The sequence below is a fragment of the Enhydra lutris genome, unplaced genomic scaffold, assembly GCF_002288905.1.
Source record: "Enhydra lutris kenyoni isolate GAN:26980312 unplaced genomic scaffold, ASM228890v2 scaffoldscaffold42, whole genome shotgun sequence".
NCBI lineage: Eukaryota > Metazoa > Chordata > Mammalia > Carnivora > Mustelidae > Enhydra > Enhydra lutris.
In genome coordinates, this window is record NW_019154126.1 from 8,064,587 (window position 1) to 8,081,548 (window position 16,962).

The 16,962-nt window shown below is 43.2% G+C and overlaps 1 protein-coding gene across 1 annotated transcript in view; it reads left to right on the forward strand.

Annotated features, from left to right (window-relative positions):
• Nucleotides 1-14,504, forward strand: part of LOC111155560 (cubilin) — a 257,013-nt gene extending 242,509 nt beyond the window's left edge. The window contains exons 61-67 of the mRNA XM_022515785.1: nt 531-693; nt 1,268-1,473; nt 4,403-4,550; nt 5,704-5,885; nt 8,973-9,138; nt 11,056-11,291; nt 14,397-14,504. Of these exons, the coding sequence (XP_022371493.1) occupies nt 531-693; nt 1,268-1,473; nt 4,403-4,550; nt 5,704-5,885; nt 8,973-9,138; nt 11,056-11,291; nt 14,397-14,504 (1,209 nt within the window). The remainder of the gene's footprint in view (nt 1-530; nt 694-1,267; nt 1,474-4,402; nt 4,551-5,703; nt 5,886-8,972; nt 9,139-11,055; nt 11,292-14,396) is intronic.
• Nucleotides 14,505-16,962: the final 2,458 nt, after the last annotated feature.

The following is a 16,962-nucleotide window of genomic DNA, read 5'->3' on the forward strand; positions in this document are numbered from 1 at the left end:
ATGGAGAGCAGGAGCTCTCAGGCCTTGATGGCCACTGTAATGGCTTTAGCTTTCCTATTGAGTGGCTGGTAAGCAGCTAGGAAGGTTCTGAGCAGTGACCTGGTCTGAGTTACATTTTAACTGTATCCTGTGACTCACCTCTTGAGGAGAAGCTAAAAGGGGACAAGAATGGAACCAGGGAGTCAGCAGTGAGAACCCAGGCACGAGATCTCAGGGGCTTGCAGCTACATGACGGTGAGGGCCACAGGGCGGGGACAGTGATGCTTCTGCTGACTCTAATGACACAGTAGTTCTAAGTCAGATAGGACTTTCCTAGTGAGAAAGGATTTGTAGGCATCATACCAGGTTTTTACTGAAAATCACTAAATAGCATCAATTCAATAGCAGCTGTTCCTAGGTTAAAACTCGCTCTAATGACATCAGTCTAAGTTTCTTCATCATGACCTGGTGTGACTCCATGTCCATTTCAGTGTAAAATATGCAACTTCTTTGTGAGTAATGGAAAGCGGATGAACTATGTTTCTTTTCAGTTGTATGATGGAGATAGTGAAAATGCCAACTTAGCTGGAACATTTTGCGGTTCCACTGTACCTGCTCCCTTTTTCTCTTCTGGTAACTTCCTGACGCTTCAGTTTGTCAGTGACGCAACTTTAGAAAGGGAAGGATTTAATGCTACGTATACCATCATGGACAGTGAGTAAATGGAGACATTTTTATGTTTTATGAAACATGTACTTATGCACTAAAAATAATGCTATGCTTCTACAAATGCAATGTTAATTACTAAACTCAATGTTAATTACTAAATCCAGAGTTAATTCCTATCTAAACTCAATGTCAGTTTCTGAATACCATGTTAATTACTCTGTGGTTAATCGGTGATACAAATTAGGTATGATTCTCTTTTTGTTGTTGTTGTTTTAAAGATCGTATTTAAGAGAGAGAGAGGGGGCACGAGCAGGTGTTGGGGGGAGGGTCAGAGGAAAAGGAGAAGCAGGCTTCCCGCTGAGCAGGGATCCCAATGGGGGCTCGATCCCAGGACCCCAGGATCATGACCTGTGCCAAAAGCAAACACTTAACTGACTGAGCCACCCAGATGCCCCTAAATTTGTCATGATTCTTAGTGAAAATTACTCTACCTTCTTTATAGAATGATGTAACTACAATTCTTTGGGCTGGAAGGGTAGGGAAGGCTAAATTTTAAATATTGTGTGTGTGTGTGGACCCATGAGTAAAATTTGTCTTATAAGCTGTTCTCTTCTCTCAGTGCCTTGTGGTGGAATGTATAATGCAACTTGGGCCCCGCAAAGTTTTTCATCACCCAATTCATCAAACCCAGAAATCCCGCTTTCCGTGTGTACTTGGGTCCTTGAAGCCCCTCCGCATCAGCAGGTCAAGATAACAGTGTTGGCCCTGCGGCTGCACTCTGAGGACTGCAACCGGAATTATCTAGAGTTTCAGGACTCACCTGAGGTAATGATCAGAAGACACAGGACAGTCCCATCTGTTTTTTTTCACCAGTATTTACAAAACACTGGAAATAATGAGGGCATAATTAATAAATTCTCAAACCTACCTCCAGCTTAATGAATCCAAACCATGCATATACAGCCATATATTAAAGGGATCAAGAAACTTGTACTTGGTCTTGTAGGGGAGGAGCTCTCAAACTTCCTTGTGCATAAGAAACATCCGGGTGTCTAGATAAAATGCATACACCAGGGCCCTGCCCTCCAATACTGAGTTCCCCACATAGGGTCTAGTCATCGAAATTTCTGATGAACATCTTCAGTGTTCTGCCGCTGGTGCTCCAAGGACCATACTCAGAGAAACACCTGTGCAGCTGCGGCTAGGATGAACTGAGGGGATCAGTGTGGAACACAGGGAGATCAGTTACAAGGCTGTTTGACACCAGTCCGATGGGACTATATTCATGGTCATGTAAGAGAGAACAAAAGAAAAAAATTGTTTTTGTTTAAAAAAAAAAAAGAAGAGAGAGAGAATTGTCCATGGGCTAGGATGTTGAGAAGACAGTTGGATGAAGAGACGTAATAGTAACAGAAGGCCTAAAGAGTTGGGTGTCATCATTCCATGCATGGGTCAGTAGCTGAAATCACACAAGTCATGAGTTTATCCACGGAGAATGTGTAAAGTGTGGAGTCATGACTGGGGATGGGCCCCTGGGAGAACCCCCCAGGAGTTCCTGCATCGTCTTTGAGCAGTTTGAGGAGCAACTAATCTGCCTCAGGTCCTTCCCACAGTGTCATAGTCAACCTCCCACAGGCTGGCAATAGCAGAGGGTCTGATCTATCCCTTCCTGAGTTTTGGGCGTCCTCCTTACTATTAACCCAGACTCCCCTAGTTTACACATGGATCTTGGTGGCGGTAGAAAAATCCAGTTTGGCTGACTCCAGTTGGAGAGGGCTGAGAGGAGCTGGCTGCTGAGCACTGTATTTATTCGATCTCCAGAAACACAGGCACTGAGACATATCCCAGGCTCCCACTGTGGCCAAGGTGTGAGGTGATCACCATTCGGTCGGCAGTGGTTTTCAAATTCCCTGGCGGTAGCCTTCCTACAAGGTCTTCACGCCAAGCAGAACAAGGTCCTTTGGTTAAAGCTATTTCAATTTCCCATTGCTTCCCAAAGCTGATGTGATGGGAATCAGGCCAGACTCCCCTCTGAGTAGGCAAAGGCTATGTACAGGGCACAAAACAGCTCTGGATCGTAACAGCGGCTGGATGGGCCCCAAAGAAGACCCAGCATTTATCATGAATGAATAATGTCCTTCGACTGAATGACTAAAGGAAAGAACAAAGGGTTTCAGCCTGGGTAGGTTGGGAGGAAAGATAGGAAAGTGACGGATAACTGGGAGAAATTGGAACGCTCCTGGTGTCTGAGAGTAAGAGGAGAAGATACAGTTGGAAGTTCATGGCAGGATCGTGTGACAGAGGCGTGACAGATGGCGCAGAGCTGGCGTAGGCAACCATAGGGAGCGGAGGTGAAAGTCCCTGGAAGTGAGGAATGCAGATTAGGGTGTTGGCGGATCCCCTATAAAGACACTGAAACCTCTGAGGGTTGAGAAAGGAAGCGGGGTGCAGGGGACAACGAGGAGCTGAGACAGCAGTCTTTAATGAAGGAAGGTCACCAGAGGGAAAGCGAGAATGGTGAGAAGGGTGAGAGGAATCTTAGGCCAGATGTAGAGACCCTCAGAGGAGAACTGATGTTGATGCAAGGGTAGGGACTGCAGGGAGGGACCTGGAGACACCCTCCCCCCAGAACTCCACCGCTCTTCCTCCTCAAGGATTGTGGACTGTGGGAAGAGAATGGCTTCCACCAGCAGGCTGCAGAGGACCCAAGCTTCACTCAAGGCTACAAAGTGGAAAGGCTACGTGTGGATGTATACAGTGGCAGTTAACATTGCCGTGAAAGTTCAGAGGAGGCCACAGGCAAGGTTAGGAAAGGACCAGCAGCAGGAGACTGGGGGCAGGGGGATGGTGGGTAAAAACAGGCATCAGCAAGGGGAGCTTGCAAACACGAGTGGGAAGCAGACCTGTCAGTGGGCATGCAAGAGTGAGAGGCAGCAAATGTCTTAACTTTGGTGCCAGTGGTCTTCATGCAAGGATGGGTAGGCACTGGAGCCCATTAGCCTGTTCTCTTGAGAGGTGAGGAGGGAGGCCCAGGTTACAGGAAGGGGAAACAGGGACCTCATTGCAGGGAAGGGCTGCCTTGTGGGGAGTCCCAGTGTTGCCAAGTACGGTTAGATGAGCTCAGGGGTGGGGAGGGCTGGGAGCTGTGCTGGGTTAGGCTTCTGGGGTTCAGGAAAATGGGGAGACCCAGGGGGGCTGTGTGGAGCTCGGTCAGCCTACATGTGCTTAGAGCAACCTCACAGGCCTTTGGCTGTGAAGCTGCATGAGGGGGAAAGGGTCTTGTCCCACACAGTGTCTGTCTCCTGGTTTCAGCAGAAACTTGGCCTCGCCCTCCTGCCCCTCAGGGAACGTGAGACATTTGTGGATTCTAAGGCCACCATGAGCCTGGTTGCCCAGGGCTTTGAACACTGTAACTGGTTTCCATGTCTGAATTTTTTTTAATGATTTTATTTATTTATTTGAGAGAGGAAGGAAAGAGAGTGAGCACAGGCACAGAGGAGGGGCAGAAGGAGAGGGAGAAGCAGACTCCCCGCTGAGCAGGGAGCCCAACACAGGGCTCCATCCCAGGACCCCCAGATAACGACCTGAGAGCCAAAGGCGGGCACTTAACCCACGGAGCGACCCTGGCACCACCCCCGCCACCCCCTCATGGCTGCGGATTTAAGCCATAATTTTATATGGAGTTTAGTTTCCACTACGACCTATTCTCTTTTGAAACCAAATCTAGGGTGACGTGGCTTCCATTTCGTTTCAGGGTCACGTAAATCCAGGACTTCCGGTCTGTGGCGGAAATGCTTCGGCGGCGCCAACGTTCTATTCTTCCGGGAGCACGGCAGTCGTCGTCTTCAAGGCCGAGGTCCTCAGCGCAGACTCCGGCGTGCGTTTCACCTATCAGATTGCAGGTGAGCCCGGAAGCCCCCACGGCCACCATTCCCGCTAGAACCCGCTCCCGTGCGTGCGTGGGAGTCCAGTGACGTGAACCACACCCACAGCGAGAATTTTAACTAGAAGCGGGGCCCCCTTTAGCCGGTTCCTCAAGCTGGTTTCTGAGGTAAAGCGAATGATGCTGCCTGCAGTGATCAGAGTGTCGGCATATTCTTCGAAGTTCATGGAGTTAATTTAAGTTTATACCCGTTGTTTTACTAATTATCCACCTGACTGCTTATGGAACTCACTGTAGGAAGTTATTTTGTAAAAGCCAAAAAGTTCCAAAAGGGTAATTTGAGATATGAGATATATATATATCTCATATCTCAAATTATATATATATATATATTTTTTAAGATTATTTATTTATTTGACAGACAGATTACAAGTAGGCAGAGAGGCAGTCAGAGAGAGAGAGGGGAAGCCGGCGCTCCACCGAGCAGAGAGCTCGGTGCGGGGCTAGATCTCAGGACCCTGAGACCATGACCTGAGCCAAAGGCAGACGCTTAACCCACTGAGCCACCCAGGCGCCCCTGAAAGGGTAATTTGATTATGATCATGGCTAAGAAGTTTATTTCCAGAGGACGTTATTTGATGTTCATTTCCAGCTTGATTGAAACCAAAGCTGCTGTTGATTAAAACATGAATAGAAGTATTTTGGGTGGTTTTTGCCTATTTTTACCCAAAATGATAAAGAACAGCAACTTACCGATTTTATCAGAACAAGCAATTCCTCTGAGGATGTAAATGGAAATCCTCAGACAAAAGTCTGTCTTGGATGCAGAGACTTTTGCCTGCAAAAGACTGGACGTCAGCCCACTTCACTTCAGTGTGACTGGAACAGTACAGAGAATGCTGGAACATCCTCCTTCAAAGGAGGAGGCTCACGTTTCAGATTTCTGTGGGGATGTTATGTTAGGGGAGGGAGACGCTGCATTACATTTGCTCTCTGTGCCATACCTTGCTTCCTCTGACCTCACTTTTCTCAAAGGGAAGTGAAAGGGCTGGATTAGCTTTTTTCTGAAGTTTGTTCAAATTTGATCATCTTTCTGAATTCTTCCCGTCAGGTTGAAAGAGCACGAAATATTGGGAGGCATACATTAATTGTGAATTTTTTTTTTCTCCAAGGTTGCAACAGAGACTATAACAAGGCTTTCGGCCATCTGAAGAGCCCTGGATGGCCAGATAATTATGACAATAACTTGGATTGCACGGTTACCCTCACAGCCCCTCAGAACCACACCATTTCCCTCTTTTTTCATTCGTTTGGTATTGAGGACTCCAGTGAATGCACACATGATTTCTTGGAGGTAACATACATTTGGTTATCATATAAGTGAACTATTTAAGGGGTGCCTGGGTGGTTCAGTCTGAGCACCTGCCTTTGGCTCAGGTCATGGTTCCAGGGTCCTGGGATTGAGCCCGGCATTGGGCTCCCTGCTGAGTGGGGAGTCTGTTTCTCCCTCTCCCTCTGCCTCTTCCCCCAGCTTGTGCTCTCTCTTGCTCACTGTTTCTCTCTCTCAAATAAATAAATAAAATCTTAAAAAATAAATAATTCATTTACTCGAGAAAGAGGGAGAGCACAAGCACGGGGAGCAGCAGGCAGAGAAAGACGGAGAAGCAGGCTCCCTGATGAGCAAGGAGCCTGATATGGGACTCGATCCCAGGACCCTGGGATCATGACCTGAGCTGAAGGCAGACACTTAACTGACTGAGTCACTCAGGTGCCCTAGTAAATGAACTATTTAACATATGGATTGCTGAAGATTTTTCACCTTTGTCTCTGCTACTTCTAATCATGGATCCCTTATTTGTTCATAATTTGATCATTATTCTTTCATGCCATGAATATGTACCAAGCATCTTCTGGGTCCAGGCACCAGAAATGGAATAGGGAGCAAGACATAGGGCCCCCAGGAGGCTCACAGTCCCTAGGAAAGACAGGAAATAGGTCACATACAACAGAGTCAGCATGGTTAGGAGCACCTAATTCAGTATGGGGACAGAGAAGTTTCCTGAAGGAGGTGATGTGTGGGTTCAGAGGGAACCATCCAGTGTCCGGAAGAAGCAGAACCAAGCTCCAGGAGCGCTTGCCCCTCTGTAAGTCCCCAGCCCCACCACAAGAGGGTCCCCTGCGTCCTTCCCACTCCGCACAACCTACAGTGTTGAAGTGAGAACCCTTATATTGTTGTTCGCAGGAGGAGGCTGTTCTGAATGAGCCCGTAACTGAGGTAGTCACTGTGTGGAGCGCAGTGCCTACATTTTACCATGAAAACCCCGGAGCTCACTTGCATGTCCTTTGCAAACTCTTTTGGATGTATTCATTCTTAGGCAGTAAACTGCGATGTCCCTGAAGACTTGGATAGCCAAAGACGCTGAATTCCTCTGTGGATGGAATTTGAATGTAAACCTTCTCAGAGGTGCTCTGAATGGGCTTTGTCTCATGTACACAAGAGTCTTCAGTACAGTTTCCACACAGTTTCCTCCTCTACATCTGTTCGCTTGTCTTAATATCCTGGGGAGCTCGCCCCTACAGAAATCCTTTGTTAATGAGAATCCTTAATCCATAGTGTAATGAGTACTTGAAGGAAGCTTGAATCTTTTATCATGGCAGACCCATGCCATGCTAGGGAGTGGGGAAGGATGGATGTAGCAGGGAGGAAAGGAGGAGACGAAGATGAGACTGTTTGTGTCAGTCAGGGCATGGAACTCAGACCTTCGTGCCTCACCCTTATGTGAAATGGAAAGCAGAAGCCAGAGGAGGGGATACAGAGAAAGGACAGAACAATCCCACCCGTTTGGAATCACATCACAGCCACCCTTGGTTCCAGCCTGGGCTGAGCATTGGTGACGGGAGTTATTTTCCTCTGGATGCTGGCACGCGTAGGCTAGCACTCCAGCGCTGGAGGTGGGAGCCCCACCTCCCAGCTGTCTTTCCTATTCCACAGACGTTGGTTTTGAAAACCCTATAAGCAAAGAAAGGAAATCATAAGTCGGCCCGGTAAAGTACAGCCGCTTCTGCTGGGATGGTTTATTGGCAGCCTTATGCGCCACACTCACCATTTCATTCACATTAATTGTGCCCAGAACAGAAATTTCTTGATGAGGACTGTGACCGGATTATGACCACATAAAAGCAAAGCTCTGGATCCCACCTGGAATCCGCATGTGTTTTTAGTGCCTTCACCTCCCTCTTCAGGGCCCTCTAATGGGTCAGAGATGTTTATTGCTCTCATTGTCCCATTCTTCCTGTGCAGAGGAAAATGGAGAGGATGCTAGTTGGAAATGACACCCCACTTCTCTCAGAGCAGAGCTTTCTGAAATGGGACGCAGAGGAAAGAGACCCAAGGTTAAGATAGAGTGGGAACGGGTCTGGCTCTCCAGCCTTCCTGAATATGGTGGCCATGTCTGTCTGCGGGTGGTTCACTGGCTGCTCCATGCACCGCAAGGCCACTTAAAAGAATAATCCAAAATGCACCAGAAAGACACTATCGTCTCCCAATGCCGCTCCATCAGCTAAAAAGATCTCACTCTCTGTCAACACCATCCAGTAAGACCAGCCATGGCACTTCTGAAGAACCTCCATGACTGAAGACAACAGCACTTAACGAAATGTTAGATGATGAAATTATAGAGGAATGGAGGAACTTCCAAGAATTTGAATACATGTGTCATTGAAACCACCGTTCATACATGTTGAGCTGGTTCTAGGTCTGTGATGCCTGGATAACATTTCTTCAGTACTCCTCAGGAGTCCTCCTCAGAGTCGGACGGCTGAGAAGGCGCAGAAGGAGCTCTGAGGACAATAGGTGGTTGAGTTCCCTGCAGTTACCTGTACTTACCCACTGACTCATTTCCTGTTTTCACATGCATCTACTCTAAGCAGTGAATTAAAAAAAAAAAATCTATTCAGCTTCAGGCTATGTTTTTTAAATTACCTAACAGTCAGATTTTATAGATTTATTGAATTGTGTCTTTTTCCCATCCCAAAATTCCTTTGGTTTTGAGCTTTATTATACTTTGTACATTGCTCTTTTTCTTTCATAACCCCTTCATAGCCAAGCAATTTTCAGAGGGAAAAAGGCAGACACACAGTATATGAATAAAGCATAACAGAAGTGACTGGAAATGGAGCAGGCGATATCCCTCTCCAATCTTTTTGAAATTCACAGATATTTCTGAATTCAAACGCAAATGGTTTTTGATCTACATACTGGATGTTTCTCTCCTTTGCAAGAGAACATGACTTCTGGGTGTGTTTTCATTCTTAAGAAGACAAAGATTTTCCAAAAGAGGTTGTCATTCACATTGTCTCATGTGTCAATGGGGAACAATGAAAAATCAGAGAAGAAAGGATAATATGCTTAGGTATAGTCATTAATGGCTCACTTTTCCAGGTAAGAAATGGAAGTGATAGCAGTTCACCATTACTTGGCACCTACTGTGGAGCTCTGCTGCCAAACCCCATCTTCTCTCAGAACCATGAACTATATCTACGGTTTAAGAGTGACAGTGCAACTTCCAGCCGCGGGTATGAAATTCTCTGGACCTCGTCACCCTCTGGTAAGACACTTGCACTTTGTAAAGGAAATTGATGTAGGTGAGAAAAACATAGGGGGTCTAATAAGAAAAGATAATTAAAAGTGACCATACCAGGACACCTGGGTGGTTAAACGTCTGCCTTCAGCTCAGGTCATGATCCCAGGGTCCTGCCACTGAGCCCTGCATCAGGTTCCCTCCTCAGCGGGGAGCCTGCTTCTCCCTCTGCCTGATGCTCCCCCTGCTTGTGTGCTCTCTCTCTCTCTGACAAATTTTTTTAAAAAGTGATCTTACCTTCTAAGCCATCTGTATACTTGATTTTTTTCCAACAAATACAGAGATTTTTAACAATGAGAGTATAGAAATCCTTTTTAATTCTATTCTCACTCCTCATTTCTACATATACATATGTAGGACACATGTTTCTATATGTATCTACAGACACATATAGATGAACATATCTAGTAATATGTAGACATATTGGCGTGCATGTATATATACACATAGAACATAGATTAGATACAGATTTTAAAATTTTTTGTAATTTCTGATTTTGTCGTATTTTTAAGTTTTGATTTGATCATCAAGGTAATTCTCTGAGAATTCAGAAAAGCCCACATGTGTACCAAAAGCCAAGTTACTAATGCATACTTGGGTATAAACAAGCAGCTTCTCCCCTTGCAGCACCTGTCAGGTTAATTGCTTTTTTCAGGGCAGTAAGTAACTTCCTGCATGCTTGGTTGGTAGTTTATCAAATAACTGAAGGGAATTTAAGTCATGTCCATATATTTAACTCAAGAGAGGAGGAATATCTTTATGAGATGTCCCACTTAGGTGTTTAGAAATATGTAAAAACTTTCCAAATAAGAATGACAAAAATGATGTGTTTTCAGTAGACTAAGGGACAAGAAATAATTTAAATCTTGGCAGCTAAAGATGCTTGCAGATGATCTCCAATGCCCTCATTTTGCAGAGGAGGAAATAAAACACGAGGTTAATGGGTTTTCCAGAAAGCATGGCTAGATTGTGGTAGAAGCAGGACCACACCTCCAGGGGTCAGACACCCAGCTCAGTGCCTTTTAATCCTACCGTTCCTTGCAGTTTCTTCCTGCACAGCAGTATATCTGGGTCCCCAGGGTCTCTGGTCTAAACTATGACAGTGTTCATGCACAAGTTAACACTAATACTCACAGAGCTCTGGCTCTGAGCATGTCAGTCTTGGTACTGTCTGCTACAAGGTCGGGAAAGCCACTTACAAAATAATTCTTGTCAAAACCTACAATGCCACACTCTTTGGGTTCAGCCTTGGAATTTAACTTTAAAAAAAAAGACTTTATTTATTTATATGACAGATAGAGATCACAAGTAGGCAGAGAGAGGCAGGCAGAGAGAGAGAGGGGCTAAGCAGTCTCCCCACCAAGCAGAGAGCCCGATGTGGGGCTCGATCCCAGGACCCCAGGACCTGAGCCAAAGGCAGAGGCTTAACCCACTGAGCCACCCAGGTGCCCTGGAATTTCACTTTTAACTTTACTTCACTCCCATCATCATCATCAACTGAGGGTATAGGGAGAGCACTACACAGTCAAAAGTACACAACGACATTAATTACTCTCTTCTTCAGCTACTTTATCAGGTTCTTTGTTTTCCCATTGTGTTCTCAACCCACTGTTTTCAAAGAAAGGTCCTGGAAGGAGTGGTCCCAATGTCCTGAGAAACGAGGAACAGAACCTATGGTGGAGGGAGGGGGAAGGGAGGGAGGAGGTGGTGGTGAGGGCGTGGGAGGGATGTAGCCCACAAAACGACAAGGAAAGGCTTTTCTGCCTTCTCTATTCTAACCAAGGGTCTCAGCATTTTGGGAAAATAGTCACCATCTTATTGCCTCACAAGGGTATGGTATCCACTTTTTGTTCAATCAAACATCCTGCCTTGGTTTCCTTGCAGGCTGTGGTGGAACGCTCTATGGGGACAACGGCTCCTTCACCAGCCCTGGCTATCCGGACTCTTACCCAAACAACACACACTGTGAATGGGCCATCACTGCACCTGCCGGAAGACCCGTCACTGTCAGCTTTTACTTTATTAGCATTGATGATCCCGGAGACTGTATCCAGAACTACCTCATCCTGTACGATGGACCAGATGCTAATTCCCCATCCTCTGGACCATATTGTGGAGCAGTGAGTAAAACAAACATTTTAAAATTTCCATTTATTATTTTTAAATAATAGCAGTGTACACTTTTAAAGGCAGACACATGCGAAGCACATAGCACAAACCTTTTACAAATTTCAGCAGCTTCCAGATTTTCCTTCCTATTTGGGGAGCACGAGTGCCACCTAGTGGGCAGTGCGTGAAATTAATAGCTCCAGGTCTCAGACCACCCCATCAGAAGGGCTTGTGCAGGTTTCTCCCCTACTCCCCTCACAGACTTCTGGTGCCCACTCACACCTGCTGACTCAGAATTTCTGGCATAGGAGCTGCTGGACATTGTCGTTTAAAAGCTCCATATGTGATTTCAATGCGATACCCAGTGTTGAATGCCTATACTGTTGTCCCTATGAAGCCAACTATGGACAATTTGGACACCTGGCTCCATTTCATCTACTTCTTGTTGAAAATTACAGGAATTTTTGGAAAAAATAAGAAGGGAGGTTGAAGGTTGGTCTAGTGACTTAGTTTGTTTTTGTAAAGTGCTGATGTCCTGGATCTTCCCTAAACTATCAAGTGAGGATTCTGACAGTGACTCAGTATTTCTTGTGTCTGCCCTCATCGTCCGCTCATTTTGTATGAAAGCAGCTACAGGGTTTTCCAGGAAGGGAAATGGGACTACTGCTGAGAGCGTACGTATCTGCTTCCTGCTGTTCTGCTCTTTACTTAGGCTTGCTAATTAACTGGACAGAAATCTAAAGAGTTGTTTGTTTTAATTGAGATAAAATTGACATATAACATAATAGTTTCAGGTGTATAACATAAATTTGGGGGATTTTTTGTGAGGAGAACTTAAAAAAAATTTTATTAACATATAATGTATTATTTGCCCCAGGGGAACAGGTCTGTGATTCATCAGTCTTACATGGTTCATAACACTCACCATAGCACATACCCCTCCCAATGTCCATCACCCGCCACTCCATCTCTCCCACCACCCCCACTAGCAACCCTCAGTTTGTTTCCTGAGATTAAGGGTCTCTTATGGTTTGTTTCCCTCTCTGGTTTCGTCTTGTTTCATTTTTCCCTTCCTTCCCCTATGATCCTCTATCTTGTTTCTCAAATTCCTCATATCAGTGAAATCATACGATAATTGTCTTTCTCTAATTCACTTATTTCATTTAGTATAATAGTTCCATCCACGTCATTGCAAATGGCAAGATTTCATTTTTTGATGGCTGCATAATATTCCATGGTTTATATATACCACATCTTCTTTATCCATTCGTCTTTCGATGGACCCCTGGGTTCTTTCCACAGTTTGGCTATTGGGGACATCGCTGCTATAGACATTGGGGTGCATGTGCCCCTTTGGATCCCTACATTTGTGATGATGAGAACTTTAAGAAATCTACTTGCTGAGCAACTTTCAAATATACACTATAGTGTTACTAAATACATACTCCTTGCTATACAGCACATCCCTAGGACTTAGTTATAACTGGAAGTTTGTACCTTTTGGCAGATACCCTTTATCCATTTCAGCCACTCCCTCCTCTGGCCCCTAGCAGCCACCAGCCTGTTTTCTGTATCTGAGAGTTTGGCTTTGCTTGAGATCATGTAGTATTTATCTTCCTATCTTATTTCATTTAGCATAATGACTTCAAGGACCTTCCATGTTGACACAACCAGCAGGATTTCCTTCTGGATGGCTGGATAATACTCCTTTATTATTATAATATTTTATTTATCATATATCTATCCATTTGGATAGATAGCTTCTACATCTTGGCTATCATAAATAATGCTGTAGTGAACATAGTGATGCAGATATCTTTTCAAGTTGGCATTTTTGTTTTCTTTGGATAAATTCCCAGAAGTAGAATTTCTGGGCCATATGGAAGTCCCGTGTTTAACTTTTTCAGGAACCTCCCTAATGTTTTCCACTTGTGGCTGCACCAATTTACATTCCCGCCAACAAAGCATGAGGGTTTCCTTTTCTCTACATCCTCACCAACACTTGTTATTTTCTTGTATTTTTTGTAATAGCCATTCTGACAGGTATGAAGGGATATTTCATTGTGGTTTTGATTTGGATTTTCTGACGGTTAGTAATGTTGAACATCTTCTTATGTACTTGTTGGCCGTCTGTACCTCTTCCTTGGAAAAACACCCAGTCAGGTCCTTTGCCCATTTCTTAATTGGACTGTTTGTTATTGCTACTGAGTTGTGTGAGTTCTTTATATATTTTGGACGTTAACACCTTATTGGATAAATATATTGCAAATATTTTCTCCCATTCAGTAGGTTGCCTTTCCATTTTGTCTATGATTTCCTTTGCTGTACAGGAGCTTTTTAGTGTGATTGAGTTCCTCTTGTTTATATTTGCTTTTGTTGCCTTTGCTTTTGGTATCAAGTCCAAAAAGTCATTGCCAAAACCAACATCAAGGAGCTTACTGCCTGTGTGTTCTTCTAGGAGTTTCATGGTTTCAGGTCTTTACTCATTTTGAATTGATTTTTGTGTGTGCTGTAGTTTTATTCCTTTGTATGTGGATATCCATTTTTCATAGTGTCATTTATTAAAGACAGAAAGAATACGAAAATAAATCCTAAAAGGAGACTACAGATGTTGACAGCGGGAAGTTGTATACTTTACTGATATGACTGTTTTAGTTGCAAAAATAGGTATGTGTTCCCATCAGGAAAATTAAAGTTTCAGTAAGAAGTTGAACTGGAAATTCAATTTTTAATGATAATTTCACTGAAATATAATATTCACAAATGATTCATCTTCTTTAAGTGTACATTCAGTAGTTTTTAGTAGATTCAGAGTTATGTAGTTCACACCACAATCAATTCTAGAACATTTCATTACCCCCAAAAGACACTCTGTAACCACTAGTGGTGAATCCCCATTTCCCCTCTGTCGTCCTCCCCACCACCAATATTCTTTTGTAAGATATCTCTATTAATTCTTAGCAGGTTCCTTCTAGAAAAATAAGCAGGTTTAAGCAGGTTTACTGTAAATTCTATAAAGTTTCTCTGTGTAGTACTTTCTTACTAGGCTAATGTTTCCAGCAAAATGTTCAAATTTGTGAAATAGATAATTTGTTACTTTTTTTTTTCAATTTTAGGACACCAACATAGCTCCCTTTATGGCCTCTTCACATCGGATCTTCGTAAAATTTCATGCAGAGTATGCGGTACAGCCATCAGCTTTCCGATTAACTTGGGACAGCTAATGGGGTGATGCGGTTTGTTGGGCCCATCGGACATGACACTGGACAGACGTCAGGACAGAATCTTCATACAGCATTCTGCCTGGCCCACTGGAAATAACCTGAACTTTTTCTTTTCACCAAAGTATGTGTGGAATCAATGTCTGTTTATTGAAAAAAATATAGACTGTAGCTTCTTTAGTCTTGGCTGTGCATGTCATCCTCACTTCTAACTCTTTGAGCTGAAGATTTTCTTAAAATCCCTTAAAGAATTGGAAATAGTGATGACATATGTGATGTCAGTTGTCAAAAGTTAATGACAAGAAAAAAAAAAAAGTTAATGACAAGATAGCACGCTTTTCCCTGTGAATGTCAAATCAGAGGTAATGAACATTCTTGAATGGTAAGCAGTGATGCTGCATTAATTTTTAACTCATCAAAGTTTCGTCTTTCACTAGCAGGTCTATGTAAGTTTTCAAGTTGAATTTTTACATTTGGATGAACAATACAAATCCTGCAGACCACAAACTCCGGGGCCGTGCTGCCTGAATCTGCATTCTCACGCTTGTCATTCAGGGCTGCCTTAACTTCTCTGTGCTTTCGTTTCCACAAGTCCCACCACTGTCCACTCCTAGTTTCCTAACACAGTTTGTAGAGTCACAATAGCTTAGCCAAGCTTTTATAAAGTTTTCTGAGGCCTTTAACAAAGCAAGAGCACCTATATTAAATATGCAAAGTTGTCTTAACAACAACATGGGACAAAGTGAAAGAAAGAAACTGTGTGATGTGTTATTTCATCTTACTTGAATACTCAAGTGCCAGAAAAATTATTTCTGCGCAGAGTACAGAGCCACATAAATAAAATATTCCCACCTTTAAAAGTCCTGCCTCCTTAGGGCACTTGGGTGGCTCAGTCATTAAGCGTCTGCCTTCAGCTCAGGTCATGATCCCAGGGTCCAGGGATCGAGCCCCGTGTCAGGCTACACACTCAGTGGGAGTCTGCTTCTCCCTCTCCCTCTGTCCCTTCCCCCCAATCATGCTTGCTCTCTCTCTTTCTCTCTCTCAAATAAATAAATAAATAAAATCTTAAAAGAATAAAATTCCTGCTTTCTTTAATTCTGTGTTATGGGTGGATATATCAACTTTGTAGCTGACTCCCTCTTGGGAAGAATGGTGAATGTGATGATAAGTCCCATCCAACCCACAGGGGCCTGACAAGCCAGAGCAATGAACACAAACTCAGGATGAAATTTCATAGGCGGAGATACAATATTTTGCTCTTTTGCCTGAAAATGAATCACAAAGGTACAGAAGATGGAGACAATTTGACAATAACATATGAAATTACAGGAATTTTCTCTGAAGGCAAGATTAACGTATGCAGCTGTCAAACAGTAAAAGAAGATTTGATCTCAGATTGTATTATTAGCGTAATGGTATCAACAAGAGTCAATTTCAGTCAGAGAGATGTACTTTCCTAGAAGGTGTATTAGAATACCCAGGTATATATACCAATTTAAGAAAGCCATCAATATTATAGTATATTTTTGGATTTGGAAAACTTAAAACAGGAAAAAAAAAGTAATTTTTCCCATTCTGGAGGTTGTCTTTTCAATTTGTGGGTGTTTTCCTTTGCTGTGTAGAAGCTCTTTAGTGTAATGTGGTCTTACTTGTTTATTTTAGTTTTCGTTGCCTGTGCTTTTGGCGACTTATCCAAGAAATCATTGTTAAGGCTGATGTTAAGGACCTTTTCCCTTGTATTTTCTTCTGGTGTTTTTACAGTTTCAGTTCTTACATTTAAATCTTTGATCCAGTTTGAGTTAATGTTTCTGAGTAGTATAGGATAGGGGTTAATTTCATTATTTTGCATGTGGCTATCCAGTTTTCCTAGTACCATTCATTGAAAAGACTGTCCTTTCCTTACTGTGTGTTTTTGGTACGCTTGTCAAAAATTAGTTGCCCATATATGTGGGTTTATATCTGGGCTATGTGTTCTGTTCAACTATCTATGTGCCTATTTTTATGCCAATACCATGCTGTTTTGATTATAGTGGTTCTGTAATATAGCTTCAACTCAGGAAGTGTGATGCCCCTAGCTTTGCTTTTTTTTATCAAAATTGCTTTGGCTATGCAGAATCTTTTCTGTTTTCAAACTAATTTGGGGATTGTTTTTGTATTTTTAAGAAAAACGTCATTGGACTTTTTATTGGGATTGCTTTGAATCTATAGATTGCTTCAGGTAGCATATCCATTTTCACAATACGAATTCTTCCAATCCAAGAACCTGTGATGTCTTTCCATCTATTTGTGTCTTCTTCAATCTTTTTTATCAGTGTCTTACAGTTTTCAGTTGGTTAGATGTATTCCTAGATATTTTTATTGTTTTTGATACAATTATAATGGGGATTACTTTTTAATTTCTCTTTCAGATAGTTCATGGTTAGTGAATAGAAATGCAACTGATTTCTATACGTTGATTTTG